This window comes from Lycium ferocissimum, chromosome 2, assembly GCF_029784015.1.
Source record: "Lycium ferocissimum isolate CSIRO_LF1 chromosome 2, AGI_CSIRO_Lferr_CH_V1, whole genome shotgun sequence".
NCBI lineage: Eukaryota > Viridiplantae > Streptophyta > Magnoliopsida > Solanales > Solanaceae > Lycium > Lycium ferocissimum.
Window position 1 is genome coordinate 42,759,730 of NC_081343.1, and position 18,984 is coordinate 42,778,713.

The window sequence follows — 18,984 nt, forward strand, 5'->3', positions numbered from 1 at the left end:
ATCTGTGCATACACATTACACACTGAGTATACATTTATTATACACAAATTATACAGAAAAATATATATATTGTGTATATATATTATACAAAAAGTGTATATATTAAGTGCATAATAAATTTAGTTATACATGTGCTATACAACAATGATACAACTCTATATATATGCTGGAATTAGTTTTAAAAAAGCTACGAAATGAAATTATTTTTAAAAAGCTAAAAACTGTCTATTAAGCTTCTTGGGCCATATGATTCTCAATAGTTTCACTGGATGGCCATTTATGTCTGTCCCTAAAAAATATAAGACTATTAATTACTTAGAATTTATAAGATTAGTAGATACTGTATTATAAATTTAGAGATACAAATAATGGCATAACATTGTGAATTTAAAATCTATTTGTCTTTCATAAAATAATTACAACATAATGTCTTCGTATAAGTTCTTCCCAAACCCACTCTCCAATTTTGCTACTTTGTCTCTTTGTTATTCATAAAATACATTCACTTCTTATTTCTATGTTGCGGCATATTTCAACTATTAACGGAAAGCAAATTTGTTCCAGTTCGCATAGTTCGGGGACAAATTTGACACATTCTCTTTTTTTATAAAAGATAAAAATAAGAAGTGAATGTATTTATGAATAGCAAAGATACAAGAGTAGCAAAATAGGAGTGTGTTTGGGAAGAATTTATATATGAAAAAAAGAAACATGGGAATAAATTTGAGAGTTGGGGAGTTTCATTTCGCTCCAAGATCCTTATATTGTTTGTGTATATAACTTAAATCCTTATATTATTAATTATTGCCAATTTACTAGCACAGTACCAGTTCTAAAAAAAACTACCAATTTAGTAGCAATTTTTATGAGAGTTGGGGAATATCATTTCGCTCCTTCAACATCCAGTGTACATTTATACATGCATGAGATACATGCACCAATTAAAGTATGGCTAGCAAGGAAAAGCAAAAATTTAGGGCATGATTGGTACGAAAGAAAATATTTAGAAAAGATATTTTGCAATTTTCTCATGTTTGGGAAAATATTTTGACTAGTAAGTTCCTCCAAATTAGAAAACGATTTTTTTGGAGGGAGCTGGAAAAAGAAGTTTCTTGAACTGCATTCCACACTTATTGTCTCATTGCCTCCCCACACCCCCACCACCTCCATGCCCACCCTTGCCTGCCACTACCGCCCCCGCCTTCACCCCATCACCCATCCTCAACTCATAGTATTTGTTTAGATTTAGATTATATATAAATGCTCTAGGGACAATATTTCTAATTACTTACCAAACTTTTTAAGAACACAGGTAAAAAATCACTTTTAGAAAAAAACATTTTTTTTTTTAAAAACACACTTTCGGTGAAAAACAATTTCTGTCCTATCGCAACACAACCTTAGCTGATGATTGTATACCTCAAAAATGAAATGAAAAAGGACAAGGGGCTTCTCAATTGGAAATACAAAAGAAAGGTTTGTTTTGTAGGCTGTACCACTAGTCCACTGCTAAGAAACATCAGTCAACAAAATAAGTTGTCAGTCTATAATAGTACAACAATTGGATATACGTTTATACGTATCTAGGTAATATCACCACAACTTGGAACTCTACCACCTGAAAATGATGAATAATTTATTGAAAAGATTCAGCTTCCACTACTCCTCAATCCAAAATCATCTGCCGATTTAGGAGTTAAGATCTATAACTTCAACCTATAAGATTTTTAGTATTGAAAACATGGTAATTTTAAAGTTTTAGATTTAGATTTTCAATTTATAGCAATTTTACACTAAACTTATGATCCGCTCCTGTAAACTTGCTGCCGCAACTGTCCAAAACAGACAAAGGTTGTCTTTCTCTCTAATTTCTTACAACTTCTTATTCCTCCCCATGGATGGTGCATTTCCATCAAATAGCTCATCAATAGACGTTTCTATATCTTCAGGCTGGTACTTTACATATTTTTCTGTCTGCCTTCCAGGGTAAAAGGTTTGACTATACCTGCCCAAAAATGACCTGTACGCTGGTACAACCATGTTTGATATGGAAACCCTCAGCTCCGATTGCAGTTGTTCATCGCTAATTACCCAATTGCTTTGCGCTTTATATATCTCATCAAACACAGCGTTAAAGCTCTTGAACCTCTCTTTTAAATTCGGCTTATTCACCTTCCCGTTTACGTTTAGTCCTTCTTGGTTCAAACAGTGCAACAGTTTGCCCCATGTTTCTCTTTGGTACGTCTTGTGGTATTGTCTTAGATCCGTAGATCGCTTTCTGTACCATTGATCACCCATCAAACCGTTTATCTCCGGTGATCCTTTAATTTTCTGCAAAACGTATCGACCATTATTCATCATGAAAATTGAGCTTAATGCAGGATCTTTGTATAGCCTTGATTTTGACTCTAGATGTGAATCCAATAGATCCATGACCTTCATTATCTGCTTCGCGAAAGGCGATAGCTCAGTGTTATTGTTGTTGCAATTAGTCTGATTATCAACATTATGTGAATTTCTTTGTGTCTATTTTTTGATGTTCTCTGAACACTTGCTCTAATGTGGCTATATACTCGCAAGCGTATTTTAGATAATTCATGATGTAGCGAGTTAATGGATGAACAGCACCACCTGGAACTGGAGTACTCTTGTTCGCATCCGCGTTGATTGAATTTTCAAGCTCCGAAAATATACAAACCATTGACTCGCCAAGGCTGGTCCGGATCAAGGATGCTTTAGCCTTAAGCTCGTTTGCATAATCATCAGGAAATGTTATACTGTCTACGAGTGGAAGAAGGCGATCTCGCAAGGTTTCATATATATCGAGAAACTTGAAGAGTTTTTCTGCAGCGCGCTTTGTCATGGACACAGCTTCTGAAAAATTAAGGAGCTGGACCATCATACCTCGAGACAAGGTAACAAAGATGGTCTCGGAAATTGATTGGTGCTGCTGATTGCCAAATACGGCATGTGAGAGCTCACGTTCTCTGGAGAAGAGCACATTAGTGCATTGTCTAAATGCTCTAATCCAAGCAACGATCTCTGTCTCCAATGAATCCCACGGCATCTTTTGCACAGCGTCGATGCTATATTTTTCAAACCCGAGTTTATACAAGCTTTCCTCCAAAATTTTCCTCCGTGCTATGAGATACGCTTGACAACATTCTGATTCATAGCTTCCAGCCATCATTGCTTTGGATAATCCATTCAGGTTTTTTATGATTTCCTCAGAGTAGCCTGGAAATTTATATTCTTCCATATCAGGCGTCCCTGGAAGCAGGGAACTCTGTTCAGCATGATCTTGATTGTTAGTTGACGGTACTGGAGATTGCTCAGGCTTCGCATTGATGAAGTGATCTGAATCAGGGCTAATGAGCTTGGAATCGTCGAGAAGGGACTTGAATTCTTCCTCTATGTAGGACATTGCATGTTGGAGAACACCACCAACACGATTGATATAGTATGCATATTCTGTTTCTGAAGAGAATTTACAGAGAGAGGTATATAGCTTGGAAATTCGAAACACGGCCTCTAAAAAAGAAGTGGCGCCTTCTTCGGTCCATTTGATAGGCGCGTGGCTATCGTCATAATTTGCAATTTTGGCTTCAACAAGATCAGCAAATTGTTGCACACAAATAGGAACGTGATCGGGGGGCTGGGATTCGTTGGATAACTTGGTGAGGTATTGATCAATCTCTTCAGAGACACTGCGGAGATCAGGAGGCAAGAGAGAAGAAGCTGATTCTTCAATTTTCGTCTCGTTGAGATCATCTTTTAATTGGATATTGATACCAGCCTTGCCTGCATCATCTTGTTCTGATTGTTCTTTAGTGATCTCTGTGGTCGATGAATATTGATCACGATCATCAGGCAAATAAGGATTTTTAGGTTGATCTAATTTGCGACGTACTGAGGAGTCTGGATTAATGTTATTTGATGATGTTTCAAAAGTTAGGTGTTCTATTTCATTTTCCATGAAAGCCTGATTACGTTTTCAATCTTAATTTGTATACTCGGAAAACTGGCATGAAAGAACAAATACTGGAGAGTGAAAAGGTGATAGGAGTGATTGTAAGATTAAGGTAATTAATCTTCGGCATAAATCATATGTGCAAAGTGAAAGGGGAACACACCTTTCTTTTTTTATCCTTTTCACAAAAGTGATTACTTTTCTTTTTATGCAAAGTAAAAGGGGAATAGCCGTTTTCCTTTTCACGAAAGTGATTACTTTTCTTGTATTGTTCATGGTGATTACTATAATCTGTCAGATTGGATAGTTGAAATGGTCGTTGTGTGAATTACAGATAGGCGATGTTTACGACCTTACTATCTCATCATCTGTTTCTAATTTCTGTTTGTTCCGAAAACTTTGCTTAGCATTGAGGGCCTATAAACATGCAACTGATCACGTCATGGCTGTCATCTATATTGACCAGGTCCATATCAAATCATGATACGTAATACTATTTCAACACTAATTTGTTACTGATACATTAATTAAATAAAGTATTCATATTTGCACTCCCTGGATTTTCCAACAAACTTTTCTCACTACTTTACCAACACTCATTCATTGAGTAGGAAAAAAGGGTTGTGCTGTTTCATTTAAACCAATAAAAATTTTATGGCAGAACACAAAAGTTAAAAATATACAAAACAAAAGATAGCAGCCTCATAACTTATCATAGAAAGAGACAAAAGTGTCATGATCCAAGGTACAAGTCTTTATTAGATTACAGCTTAAACGTATGAGTAATTCTCCATCTTGATTCTAATGATGAAGTCAAGCCAATCAATGAACACATAGTTATAATGGGAAACAATTATGTGTAGTTCTCCATCTTGATTTCTCTTGGCCTGTTTTGCCCCGCATACGCTCAAACTCGCCCTACCCGCACTGTCCTATTGCCATCCCTACACGATGCGAATTAGCAACTTTTTTACTAGAGCATTTTGTGTACACTTAAATATTTTTTTAGAACAAAAATGTCTATTGGAAAGTAAGCCTATATAATCTAGAAATCATCTAAGCGATTTAGATTTCAAATGTTTTTGTTGATAAAGAATATAGGAGTATATAGTATGGGTGACAAGGCTGCTTAGAAATTTCAAGATATATTTGTAGACTAATATTGTAAATGATGTAACTTCACTTATTATTGATTTACTCTCATTGTTATCATTAAATAATTAACCGCGTGGTATTTAAAACTCATTTATCGACTAATCCAAATCAATCACATTAAAAGAAAACGTGTTTTATACTACTTGAGGTTTTTCCATTTCCATTTCCAAATCTCGAAGATGAAACCTTTAATTAAAGGATATATTACAATCATTCGGAGAGAACTAGCACTAATTTTAGCAGAAAAAGTTAGCAAACACACTTTCTTTTTTCCGACGCACTTTCTAATTCACGGTCAATTTATATGACACTATTTTTTCTAGGTAAATTTCATAGTAATGACGATTTTTTACATCAAAAAGTAATTTAATTTTAATTTTTTATTTTATTTTTAATGACACAATTTATAATCACACAAACTTTTTTAGCCATTTACAAAAAAAAAATTAGTTTTATGACACTTTTACAAGTCTTCATATTTTACGCATAAGAAATTTGAAAAAATTATTTTCCTTTATTCAAACTATAAGAGGGCAAGAGATCTTATTTCCTCCCACACATAACATTATGACATATTTAAAATTATAAATTTAATTTTTTTTTTCCTGACCTCCATAAATGTCAAACAGATTTCATATACAATGACATCATATAGAATAGTACACTAGATTCTACCGTGTGGGAGGTTGTGAATTAAAAAAGAAAAAGAAAAAAAAGGAAAGATTGGATCCAATATTCGGGGTAAAAAAAAAATTAAAGGCTAAAAAGCTGGCCACGGGAGTAGTATTCAGTATTCAGTATTCAGTAAGTAATGAGGTTCCAGGTGGGATCTCGTCGGAGGCGATTCTCTCTCCAGCACGCACTCATCGCCATAGCAACGTTCACAGTCGTCGGATTATTGATCTTAACTTTAAGGTCCGTTGATCCATCAACTCAACTCCCAATCACCACCGTTAAAAAAGTAGATGATGATAAGCCAGCTGATATGAATCTGCAAGCGGATGCTAAACCACTGAAAACATGCGCTACGGTTGAGGAGATGGGTGAGGTGTTTAGTGGTGGGTTTGAAGAGGAAAGTTATAGAGTGAGGAAAATTATTCAGAATCACTTTGCTATTAATGGTACTACCACACTACTAAACTTCATTTCATTTTACTACTGTATTATCTACATTTCATTTTACTACTGTATTATCTATTGGATTTGTATTTCTGGAACAACTGTTATATTTTGAAAAGTTAAAAATCAGTCACCTCAACTAATTACACTGTATACCTGCCACCTCTCACCAGTAGAGATTTATACTACACTACTAAACTTCATTTCATTTTACTACTCCGTCCTTTCACTTTACTTGTCACCTTTCGCTTCTAGAGAGTCAATTTGACTAGTTTTTTAAGTTAAATTGGATTAGATTAATTTAATATTTTAAAATTAAAATTAGATGCTCCAAAATGTATGAAACGTACTATAAGCTCTAATTCGTCTCATATTAATATGATGAAAAATACATCTTAAAATGTTGCTTAAAGTCCAGGTAGTTTGACTCTCAAAAAGCGAAACGTGGAAGGAAAAGTGAACAGAGGGAGTATTATCTATTGGTTTTGTGAGCCAAAGAAGTATTTATTTTCCCGTCAAAATTTTGGAGTAACTTTTATGTTGTTGGAAAGTTAAGGAATCATTAATAATTGATTGCTGAAAATTTGATTACTGCCTCTGTTTAGGTGCTTCGAGAGTCCGAATGCTTCCGCCAGAGGAGTTCTGCAGGCATGGTTTTGTGTTGGGGAAAGCATCAGAAGCAGGTTTTGGTAATGAGATGTACAAAATCTTAACTGCGGGAGCACTGAGCGTGATGTTGAACCGGTCGTTGATAATTGGGCAAACCAGGCATATATTGGTTCTCTCTCAAGCCTTTTCTATTTGTACATGTTTAGTTTCGGGTTCCATATTTCTTAGTGCTATTTCTTTTCCTCGTAGTATTGATACCAAACTATTTATGTCGACTTGGAAGCAGCCCTCTATAGAGCTGCCATTTTGCAGGAAATAACTAGTTCCTTTTTCAGTCACGCGTTCAGAAATCTCTATTATTTCCTTCCAGTAAAATAACATGTCTTAGTAGAAATGCAGTTTTGCTTCATTAGTGAGAAACTATTAACCACACAGAGACATTATGAACATATATGTATGCATTTATATTAAGTGACGGTCTTCTTTTGTCATAGTAATAAATAAGTACTGATCATGCATAGGTGTACTGCCTAGTACTCCAGAAATATCTTCATTATTGTCTAATTTTTGAATTTCCAAAACTGCAGGGGTAGATATCCTTTTGAGGATTTCATCTCTTACTCCAATCTTTCCTTCACATTGAAAGAAATCAAGCACCTTTGGAGACAGAATGGTTGTCTGACCAAATATGGGAGACATCTCGTTACCAGAACTGATGATTTCCAGAAGCCAGCACGAACGAATGTTCTGTGTAGCAATTGGAGGGCTTGGGAACAACCTATTATCTGGTAAATGAGAATATCATTCATGACCCTTGTTCTCTCCACTCTTCGTAAAATTTGACAAAAAAAGAGTAATCATTTCGATGACTGACTTCGTTGGACAGGTTCCAGAATACGACAGATGCTGTGGCTGCTCAATTTTTCTTGAAGAATGTACATGATGAGATGAGGGTAGCTGCTTCTAATTTATTTGGGAAACCAGATGACCTTCACCATAGGCCTAACGTATTTGGGGAGCTAATGAGACTCCTCATAGCTCCATCCGAGAATATTCAACATGCTGTGAACTGGGCATTAGGAGGTGGTGCTGACCCTGATATTGCTCTACACATGCGGATGCTTATGAATAGGTAGTGTAACTGGAAAGTTTATTCTTGCCTTCTACATGTAATAAATTATTATTCTGAGTTTCCTTAAAAAAAAAAAAAAAAAAGCAGAACACTCTAAAGTTTGAAGGTGTCTGGTAAGTAGTAACTGAAGTAACAAAGTCTTCAGTTTGATGTTGACAATGTGAAGAAGTTGAATAGTTTGCTTGGTCTCTCACCAGAGTTCCGTAGTAGAGTAATTTCCACACACACCCCCCCACCTCGTGTTTATGTGGCGACCGCGTGTCATACTCCTAAAATAACACAGGAAAACAGAATTGGAGGAAAAAGAGATTTGGCCGTACCTTCTTATTAAATTCTGCAGTCCTCTCTTGCCACTTACATGCCTTTATTTCTTTTCGTCTTTTTTTTTTTTTTTTTCAACTGCTATTGCTTTCTCCCTCTCCATCATTTTCTTTTGTCGGTGAATTTTTCTTTTTGAGTTCTACAAATGAATGTGCATTTGATATATGAAGCCTTCATCTTTAATCTGAGATAGACTATCTCACCTTTTATGATGATATAAAGCAAATTTTGTTGGATCTATTTAAATCTAGAAAATACATGAGTCAATAAGTGCACCAGCTCTTGATCATACTATTCTCTATACCAGAAAAGTAGTTGCCTAAGACATTTAAGCTCCAAATTCGAAGCTGGTTCTTTTAATCCTAGAAATTCATGTTTAGTTCTATCCATGAAGTTCATATGGACCAGCAGACAATTATAGAACGTAGTTCTACATCTTCTTCCCTTATCTTTCCCAATGCATGAATGAACAGACATTATTTGACCTCCTGTGCTTTGTTTCTGATATTAGAGTGTGATTTACAGTAGATAATCTTTTACGCAATGTTTGGGTACTAGTGAAGAGAAAAGAAGAGAATGGAAGGAGAGTTTGAAAAAAAATTCCCATTGTTTGGTTTGGATGAAGGAGAGCAAGAAAATGAGAGGTCAATTATTTTCCTGACCGAACAAAGAAAAGAAAATAACTTTCTTTCATTTCTTTTGTTTCTTTGTGATAATTTCTCTCGCTCCTTAAACAAAGTATTAGTTTCTCCTTCGGCAACAATTGGAGCTCAAGGTAGGATTGTTGATTTTCTTGTTACTTTTACTTGTTTAATTGTTCCAAATTATCTCTTCATTTTGAATGGTGATGCTTGAAGGAAAAAATAGTGCATTTTAATGCCTTTATCTATCCAAACCTTATGCTATGTGTGACTTTTCAAGACCTCAGGATATAGGTAATATGACCTCACTTTGGTCGGATGATGTCAATAGTTGATAGTTCACTGACTTGTATGTGGTTCTTCCTGTTTCTTGTTTTTCCTATCAGAAAGCAAGTAAAATAAAGAGAGAATTTCTACATGAAATTAGTTTATCCTCCCTTAAGAGTGCTTGAAATTTATTATAGTGATACCTTTCTATAGCAGAGTTTGTAGAAAAAGATTTAATGCTGTTCCTTGCCAATGAATCTGTATATTTGCAGTTTGTGCAGTATACAATTTCCAGTCGGCTGTAAGGGAGAATTAACATGAGCCCATACTCCATAATTAATTATCAATTTTCATCCTTTATTTTCTCAGGTCCATTAGAGCAGTTCAAGCAGCTTTCTCTTGCATCAGAAAATCTGTGGAAAATCTAAAGCTGACGTCCAAACCAAAAATAGTTTTAGTTTCAGATAATCCTTCTCTGGTCAAAGATATTGCTCCAGACTTGAATCAGTTTGCAGAAGTAAGCTGCTTTTGCCAATTCCGTGTTGCTTCATACTTTTAGAGCCTGTTTGGATGGGCTTATGCCTATAAGTTGTTTGCAGCTTATAAGCTAAAAAAAATAAGTTGGGGTAGTCTAACTTATTTTTTTGGCTTATAAGCTGTTTTCAGCTTATAAGCTGCTTTAGATAAGCTAAGTCAAATGGGCCCAATTATTTTTTGAGCTTATTTTAAGCACAAAATGACTTTAAGCTGGCCAGCCAAACACTCAAAAAAGCTGAAAACAGCTTATAATCAACTTGTAAGCAACTTATAAGCCAATCCAAACGGGCTCTTAACATAACAGGAATCACTAGTTATCAGTGATTCAGCCTGTAGTGCTTGACTTCAACAATCTGATGAAACTGGTTACTGACATGCTTTTATTTGGTTTTGCTAGGTTCTTCACTTTGATTTCAAACACTTCAAAGGAAATATGTCTGGCAACTCACATTTTCATACTCTAGATTTTAGAACAAAGGATTGGGGTACAGCGCCAAGATGGGTGGCGTTTGTCGATTTCTTTCTTGCTTCACGTGCAAAACATGCAGTTGTCTCTGGGGCTCACCGGCGTGTTGGGACTACGTTTGCTCAGCTGGTTGCAGCGTTGGCTGCAGCTAACAGCCTCGGTAACTTTTGTAACTTCACAGTGGTTTAGTTTCCTGCTATAGATGAATGTGCCTCTTTTTAAGTTTCTCACTCAAATATATCTTTCTCAGAAGATAGATTATCTGCTGGATCAAATTTCACCTTCCTCAGTAGCTTCCAGAGTAACTTGCTTGCAGCAGGTCTAAAGAATCAGATTGGTTGGGGGCACGTGTGGAACCGATTTGCTGGTACGTTAAGCTGCTACAACCAATCTAAGCAATGTGCTCATACTCCAATTCTTCCGCCTGCATGGTGGGATGGACTTTGGCAGTCGCCTATTCCACGGGATGTGCACAGAATGGAAGCATATGGCATTCGCCTCTCTGGTTTTGGGACCTTTGATGACAATCAGCTACGTTCTTTCTGTAGTTCGAGGAAAAAACCTGTGATTACTATTCCATTAATTTAGATATGTTGCTAGCTACATTCATTGGGAGATTTCTCCTCGTTAGGCTGATTTTATTTTGGCATTCAGCTATTGTTTCAAATGGATTCTGCGCTAATTGAACTGATGATTTGTGGAATGTATGGTGAATGCTCTGATTTTAAAAACTGAGTTACTGAACTTAAACTACCAACAACATGGGAAACTGTAGTTGGCGCGCACTATATGAATCCTCATTATCAATATTGCTTAATTCCGACCTATTTCATTCTAATATTCAATAATTTGAGGTTTTCTCTTAATACCAGATCTTCTTTGCGATTTCTGTTGATATACACGTCTATAAACAAGCTGAAAAGAACTCCTACCTGACACTGACTCTAATGTAAGAATATGTCATGACTAAGGAGCTTTGACTAATTGAATAGTTTATAGATTTATCTTGCATTATGTTTTGTTTCTTTGCTGTCCGTATGTATTATGAGAGATTTGTAGGTTTTCGAAAACAAACTTCCTTCCTTGTGACTTTATTGGTGCATGAAAATCTGATCCATCAGAATTACTTTAGCCAGTTAGTGAAGACGCAGAGTCTTTGATTTGTATCAAATCCTACTTGTTCGAAAAGGTGCAGAAGTACATTACATCAAAATCCAAAATAACAAGTGTGCATTAGACTATATTTTTAAACATATTCAATGAAACCCTTGCGTGAAAAAATAGCTCACAGCGAAACTTTATCACAGCAAAGCAGTACACGGGCCATTGGAATATTGAATAACGCTAGAAGACTTAGGTGCCATTTGGCCATAAATACCAAAAACAAATTCACTTTTTTTGGAATTTTTGAAGTTGGAGTTGGTTTGGCCATAGTTTTTGAAATTGTAGTTTTTGGTGAAAGGTAGTTGTAAAAAAGTGAAAAAAAGAAATTGAAAAACAAGTTTTTCTTGTTTTTGGTATTCCGGAATACAACTTGAAGTTGTATTCCGAATATTTATGGCCAAACGCCCAAAAGTAAAAAAAGTGAATAATTTTTATGGCCAAACGGCTACTTGGAATAAGAATTATCCCCGAAATAAAAAGAGAAAAACCGAAAAAAACAGATGCAGAATTATCAGGTCCTACCGGGAGTCGAACCCAGGTCGCTGGATTCAAAGTCCAGAGTGCTAACCACTACACCATAGAACCAGATGATAATGTGATTAACCTAATTTAAGTTAAAGCCTTTATACTTTAAGTAAATTTATGTGACCTTTTTTTTTTCACTTTTAATCCAAATTCAAACAAAAAAGTCGTGTGTAACACCATCGTGGTCATATCATTTTTTTAAAACAGTAATGTGTTTCTCCAATATTGGTTACGAGTTACGACTTTTGTACTTGTAGACTGTAGTGATGCTTCCCAATTTTTTTTATTTTTTTTTTAACTAATCAACATTATTTATATCCATGGCTTCTGATTTGAACTTCAAGTATTCAAAGGGTTGAGATGTCTCACCACTTGGAATTTCACACTTGGCACGGATATCTGTAAATAGATTCTCAATTTTGCAATACTAAACATATTCTAGTTTTTTTTTTTTTTTTGGGCTCCTTTCACCTGCAGATATTTTTCCTTGGAGCAAAGTTCATATTTGGGCGACTTATAATATCAGTACCACTGACTATATTCAATCCTCATAGTGGCCTCTGTATCAGTTTTTTGCATCTTTGTTAAAAGAAAGCTGATGGGTTATTTTTCAGATAACCTCGGTTTACCTATTATGGTTTTGGCAATTGCATTCCCTGCCATTTCAAGTATCTTGTTTATGTTTTCGTTTTGAGCGATGCCAATGGATTAAGAGTTCAACTTTTAGGAGCTTCTTTTGCCTACAAGTATATGACTTTGCAGTGAGGATTAGCAATTTTTTCCCCTTTCTTAAAAAAATACAGGGAGTTTGAATTGGAGTTGATATGCAGTGAGGATCAGAAGTCAAAGAGTTTGTAATTTCAAATTGTTGTATTATTCCCTTTTCTGCTGAGGGTGTAATTCAAGGTGAACAACTTGATGCACTATCTCCCCTTAACCCTTTGAGCGAAATGCCGTTTAGTTTGCCTATGTCTGTTTGAACAGCCTTGCTGTGTATTAGGCTGGCTAAGAAATGTGTAAAAGCAACAGGTCTACTCAATCAAATCCAAAAACATTTATGGCTTGAAGTTCTAAAATAATGCACCTCCTTCCTCTTTCCACTTCTAGAGTATATATCATCATAGGACAAGCATTCTACTCATTGTAAAATGCATGTTGTCATGCAATGTTTGATCCTGTCAATTAATGCAATAAAAGATCATACGCCTTCGCCTCTCATGCACCCTGCAACGATATCTTAATAGAGACAATTGAAAAACTGTATTTTCCAAGATGTATTCATGTCTTAAAGTCCAGTCGTTGAAGAGGAAATAAACATAAGAGTATATTCTTATCATCTGCAGAAAGAATAAGAGACACCTGATAGTCCATAACTATTCAGAACGGGATTATTACATCTGAATCCATCAGGAGCATATCGTCCTTTCCAGCAATTCTTGCAATTCGCCGCTCTTGTAAGCCTCTGTAATAACAAAAAATGCATTAGGCGCCAATCAGTATAACTCAGAACTTGAAGCAAACCATGATGATGGCAGCAGCATTGAGTGCTCAAATTGTCTTCGGGATGAAGAGATGAACAATAAATTACGAAAACTGAGAATAAAATACCAAGCCGCTAGTTAGTTACAATAAGCTAGTGGTGTGAAATGTACAGCTTGTATAGCATCGTCTTGCAAGCATACATTCACGGTACTAAATGTGGGAGTTAGGATGTCGATTTAACTTGGGTATAATATCAGCAATTGTGAGATAAAAAGAAAATATTAAAACAGTGTTTGAAGTTTTTTGTACAGAGGACATCACATCAAAGTTTAAGATTTGAATAGTTAAATGAATGGCTAGCCTAAATGAATTTAGTTACATAAAAGTTGTATAGTAATAATATTAGTGGAATAGTGTCAAACATTTTAGAATGTCCCCAAAATGGAAAGAGTGTCATATAAATTGAAACGGATGGAGTAGAATATAAAGTCTTGTTCGTGATACATATATTCTCCATTAACGTTTGCTAAGAGTAGATTAAACCCTGGTGAACTGATCATTTGATCTAGGGAGTAACAATCTACTATCTAGCAATAAGTGCCAAGCGAAGTCATTAACATTTTCAATGAGGATGGTTATAAAAGATAATTGGAAGGTATTAACCCAATCTAAGGTGCTATAGCTCATTGGCATTTTTCTTGTGACCTAAGAATTAATAGCCACCATAAAGCAGACATTCAACTCATGTGTAAATGCTTGCCAACCTTGCTGATGGACAGCAATATTGGGGTCAAGGTCACAACTATCCTAACTTCATGCACCAAACCTCCTACTAGACCAATCTGTGTGGCCAACTGGCCGTTGTAAAAAAGTAAAATTCTTGTATTTGACGTCCAAGCCCAGGCCTTAGACTAAGTAATGCTTACAGGATCACTATCCAGATGGTAAAATTGTCCCAATCAAGGAAATAGACCAATTGCACAATGGAATCTTTTCTAGTAGGAGTGTAGGGTCACTAGTATGGCCAACCTCTTTGCACTTGAGAATATGTGATTGCAATAGTCGAAGCATGATGCAGGTAACTAATTTTAGGGAGATAGTCAAAGCCTGATCAGATAACTATCTTGATAAGGCAGGTCGAATTATAAGATGCCCAAAAATATTTACATTGAAGGGTAATTAAAAAGATGGAACAGAGAGGCCTTCAGTAGAATGGAGATCAACATGGCAACCTCGCGTTAGGAACTACTAGTTCTCGAAGGGAAAGAGATGGGAGGGATACTATTGGAGGAGGAGTTGCTCAAAGGAAGGAATTAAAGGAAAAGTTGAAAAAATCACTAGTAGTACAGAAGGTATGATGCAGGCTAAAAATACGAGGAGGTGATGAAAAAAGGAGATAGTAATACATGTTTTTCTAATAGAATGGTCAATACACATGCAAGAAACGATACAATTGAAATTATATATATTGATGGTCGAGAATAGAGAAAGAAGGAGAACTCCAGGAGTGATTAAATATGTAACTTCATAATGTTAGCAATTGTATACTGATAAAACTAACCATTACTAATACAACAATATTAACCAATCTTATTCACCAAAGGAAACAATTCCCTGATTTGTTCAGATTTGCCCAAATCCAAATTCTATGATTGCTCAAGCATCGCTATCATAAATCAGAACTGCTGTTGAGTGCTTGAGATTCCTCAGAGATTGCAGTGACTAGGGATCAAAATGGTCAAACAATTCATGTTCAGGTTGCAGGTTTTCTAATTAATAGTTTCGAACTTCCTACACTGATCTAAGTCATAAGCTTACTGATCTAAGTCATAAGCTTGGAACTAAACTCACTGATCTTGACAACAACAACAACATACCCAGTGAATCCCACAACGTGGGTCTGGGGAGGGTAGAGTGTACGCAGACCTTACCCCTACCTTAGGTAGGGAGGCTGTTTCTGGAAGACCCTCGGCTCAAGAAAAGGCATATGAAAGGTCAGATACGGGCAAACAAATCAAAGCAATTATGAAAATGAAAACAATGAAAGTAAATAAGCCATTATAAACCAACAGATACTCGCAGAAATCAAGAGACAAGAAACTATAGAGCAATATAACTACTCGTAAGAAAGGATATACGCGACTACCTACTAGCCTTCTACCTCACTGATCTTGACAGAAGGAAAAAATAGTCTTCCCAGTGAAATCCTTTTACATTTACTTGATGTAAATTATAGAGGCAGGATGGAAGATAATCAACATCCATGGAAGTTCATCTAGAAGACAAAATCTGCCATTAAAATAGCCCTCTTTGGGTGGACAATAGCATGGAAGTTGTAATAACTCAAGATTATCAAATGGAGAAGGGAGAATCTGTGGAGCAGCAGCTACTACATGTGCATGCCCTGAGTAAAATCAATCAACACCTTTTTCTACACTGTGAGGTAGCCAAAGATATCGAGAATATGTTTTCTTTAGATGTCTGCAATGAATTGGGTCATGTCTAGACAATTCTTGAACGCCCATCCATATGGAAAACCTTCCCAGTTGGAAAGACAGTCAACAAATTGGGAACTTTTGGGATACAATCTCTTTATTGTGTCCTCACTTAGAGTTAATTTAGACAGATTACTAGTTGGGAACTTACATTGAGGGACTTGACCATAAGAGAGCAATTCGATAAAAGTACGATAGGGTTAATAATCTAGATTCAAGACTCAAGAGGTAGCAAAGATATTCTTACCCCTATTAAACCACATTTTTAAAAGCATTGAAAAGAGAAACCAGTTTAAGGCGGGCCCATCATCCCCGAATTTCAATGGCTGCAGTGGTCCTAAGGGTTGGCTCCAGACAGATTTCTTGGTATTAAAAACCACCAGTTAAGGACTTCAAGGGATGTGAATGACTAGAAAAATGATCAGCTTAGCAATTGAGTGTTGGGGAAGAGAAGACAAGCTTAGCAATTGAGTGTTGGGGAAGAGAAGACATGATCAACAAGGTGAACTACTTGGTGGAGGAGGTTGAATTGAGAGCAGAGAGTTCTTACATTCTCTCCAAACTTTTTATGGTAGTTATGCCGGATCTTCTCAGCAACAAAGTGCTCAATCCCAAGTTTCAAGAGTTATGATAATTCACCAACAAAATTCCAACTTGACAGCAGTTCATCAAAAAAGTAAACAATCAGGAAAGTAAGAACTATTTACTACACCTACAAGTTTGTTAATATAACCTAAAACGAAACACAAAGATTCCTTCTTGGGGACCAGGGTTAGAATCCTGGCAAACACAAAAAACACTAGGTGATTTCTTCCCATCTGCCTCAGCTTCATTGGACAAAGTTACCTGGAACCTATGTTGGCAGGAGGTAGCAAGGACACGTAGAATAATCGAGGTGAGTGCACGTAGAAACACAAAAGTATCAATTTGTATACCTACCTACAGTAATGTCACAGCCACCAAAGAACTCCCCATCAATGTAGAGTTGTGGAAACGTTGGCCAACAGGAATATTCCTTTAATCCTTGACGAAGTGCTTCATTTTCAAGGATATTTATTGTCTCGAAGGGTGCATTTAGGGATTTTAATATCGAAACCACTGTATTTGAGAATCCGCATTGTGGAAAATCCTTGGTTCCCTTCATGAACAGCACGATTTTTTGTGATGTGACAACCTTATCCAGCGTAGCCTTCAAGTTAGGATCCAGAGCTACATGAGGATGAAGGTGAATCAAACACATGTCAGCAATTCTTAATTCTTTGAAGCTAACAAATAGAAGAATATAGAGAATGAGTTGACACATTCCAAGCATAATAAAGAGAAATATATAAATATACAATGATAGATAAACGCAAAATGAGCAAAAGGACTCCCTTGTATATCAGAACTTCACAGGAACATAGATGCACACAACCTGGAGCGGCCAAAAAGGTTGGAAGGATAACAGATTTCTCTTTGACACCTATTTTCAGGCATAAATTGAAAGATTGTAAATTTATCTGTGCTAAGTATCCATTCCCCCGAAGCCAGATTGACAGGATGTTATTCACCAAAGTTCAGGATGTTATTCACCAAAGTTTTCTTTTTATAGAAATCCATCCTTGCCATGAAAGCTGTTCTAAACAAGTAAATAACTATGCCAACAGGGAGGAGTTACAAATATCCTCCAATGTGATCTTGTCTTCCTCTGAATCTTGCCTTACGAATTGCCTCTTCTAGCAACTAAAGGTCTTCCATAGTAAGTGAGCTTCTACCAACGAAGAGAATACTAACAAAACTTTTAATCTTTCTCAGCTTGCAGGACTGGTAAGAATAATTTGCCAAGTATGTGTACTTGGGATCTCGGTCTATGACAATAGATGCTTATAAAAATGGGTGACTTATTTACTAAGCTATTTACTTTGTTTGCATTAAGGATAAGAATTAAGTACATCAATAACAGCTATTTGAATCTAAAGAATCGTTCTTTAGAAAAACAAAACAACCCCAAATCATGGTTTAGATACGCCAATAAACTGATACTTGAACCTATATGCAAGTAATTCAAGTAACAAAAAGCAACTTGCCAGAAAGGGGCATAAAATCTAATACACACCAGCCATCCAACCAACACCCTTGTTAAGGCGCACTTTCACCAGATAATTCTCAATTATCTGCCATTACCATGTACTTCCAGCTTGTAGTTGTCCTTAATTTAACAATTCAATTAGAAGAAATAAACAGAGAAGGAAAGTCCTCCAAATTCAATAGTGAGAAATAAGTAGGACTACCCACAGATTTATAAGGTATATCATGCTACGAAATTAAAGAATCTCTTTACCAGATTGACAACGAATGGATCTTAACCGTCCAGCTCGGTTGCCGGTAGCAATTGTCGAGCACCGAAGTGCACGACCAAAATGAGGTTTAGGGAGCGACAGAGAGACATCGGTTGTACGTGAGTGAGCTCTAGTGGAGGGTGAGGTGCTGTAAACGGATGGAAGTTGCGATTGAAGGGTAAACATGGTCAATTGTCCTGTCAACTCGTCTGTTTCACACGAACCCGCTGCTAATATCTAATCAAACACTCAGCTGCTTCTAACCGCAGATTTATCTCCACAGGAGGGGACCCACCATTCAAAGGGGACGAGTATTTTTAGTAGCGTTTGGACATACGATTTGAAAATAAGATGAAATTAGCGTTTGAACTGTATTTCATCTCATGGATTCAAATTATGGTTTAAATTTCAAATCATTCAAAATGACATAATTTGAGGTTTTAAATCATGATTTTAAAAAATTTAAATATAAAACTTGACTCATAAATTTATATGTTATAAACAAGACCCATAAGTTGGTAGATATTTTTAACAATTACTCTCACTAATTATTTATCAATCTTTATTTATGTCTACTATGCGAGTTTATTATCTTAAAGTGTAGTTACATTAATATTCATCTTAATTTTTCTTTTTATTGAACTAAAATTTAATCAATTGATGTTTTATTTTTTAGAAAGGCTTTCTAATAGCGTATTAATTTGTTATAAAGTGTGACTTGTTCATTTGGTAAGATCGTATAAGAATTGAGCATATTTTGATAGTTTTCACAACTTATGAGAT

The 18,984-nt window shown here is 35.9% G+C and overlaps 2 protein-coding genes, 1 non-coding gene and 1 pseudogene across 3 annotated transcripts; 1 reads left to right on the top strand and 3 right to left on the bottom strand.

Annotated features, from left to right (window-relative positions):
* Nucleotides 1–1,724: 1,724 nt before the first annotated feature.
* Nucleotides 1,725–4,274, bottom strand: LOC132048073 (exocyst complex component EXO70C1-like; annotated as a pseudogene).
* Nucleotides 4,275–5,855: 1,581 nt separating this feature from the next.
* Nucleotides 5,856–11,005, top strand: LOC132038385 (uncharacterized). Its single transcript, XM_059429063.1, has 7 exons — nucleotides 5,856–6,246; nucleotides 6,850–7,012; nucleotides 7,441–7,641; nucleotides 7,740–7,985; nucleotides 9,584–9,731; nucleotides 10,149–10,377; nucleotides 10,468–11,005. The coding sequence occupies exons 1-7, from the start codon at nucleotides 5,937–5,939 to the stop codon at nucleotides 10,803–10,805; spliced, it is 1,635 nt and encodes a 544-aa protein (XP_059285046.1). The 5' UTR covers nucleotides 5,856–5,936; the 3' UTR covers nucleotides 10,806–11,005.
* An 889-nt stretch (nucleotides 11,006–11,894) lies between these two features.
* On the bottom strand, nucleotides 11,895–11,966 carry TRNAQ-UUG (transfer RNA glutamine (anticodon UUG)). The gene has a single exon. It is a non-coding gene; the product is annotated as a tRNA-Gln (tRNA).
* A 1,181-nt stretch (nucleotides 11,967–13,147) lies between these two features.
* Nucleotides 13,148–18,457, bottom strand: LOC132038392 (monothiol glutaredoxin-S7, chloroplastic). Its single transcript, XM_059429069.1, has 3 exons — nucleotides 18,204–18,457; nucleotides 16,823–17,092; nucleotides 13,148–13,368 (listed from the first exon to the last, which is right to left on the bottom strand). The coding sequence occupies exons 1-3, from the start codon at nucleotides 18,385–18,387 to the stop codon at nucleotides 13,313–13,315; spliced, it is 510 nt and encodes a 169-aa protein (XP_059285052.1). The 5' UTR covers nucleotides 18,388–18,457; the 3' UTR covers nucleotides 13,148–13,312.
* Between the last annotated feature and the right edge of the window lie 527 nt (nucleotides 18,458–18,984).

Excerpts from the sequence above, each read along its gene's own strand:
- LOC132038385 (XM_059429063.1), top strand. The coding sequence starts at position 5,937 with ATGAGGTTCCAGGTGGGATCTCGTCGGAGGCGATTCTCTCTCCAGCAC. Across the intron at positions 7,013-7,440 it reads TTGATAATTGGGCAAACCAG|GGGTAGATATCCTTTTGAGG; the intron begins GCATATATTGGT and ends CCAAAACTGCAG. Across the intron at positions 7,986-9,583 it reads ATGCGGATGCTTATGAATAG|GTCCATTAGAGCAGTTCAAG; the intron begins GTAGTGTAACTG and ends TTATTTTCTCAG.
- LOC132038392 (XM_059429069.1), bottom strand. The coding sequence starts at position 18,387 with ATGTTTACCCTTCAATCGCAACTTCCATCCGTTTACAGCACCTCACCC. Across the intron at positions 17,093-18,203 it reads ATCCATTCGTTGTCAATCTG|CTCTGGATCCTAACTTGAAG; the intron begins GTAAAGAGATTC and ends ATCCTCATGTAG. Across the intron at positions 13,369-16,822 it reads TGGCTGTGACATTACTGTAG|AGGCTTACAAGAGCGGCGAA; the intron begins GTAGGTATACAA and ends TTGTTATTACAG.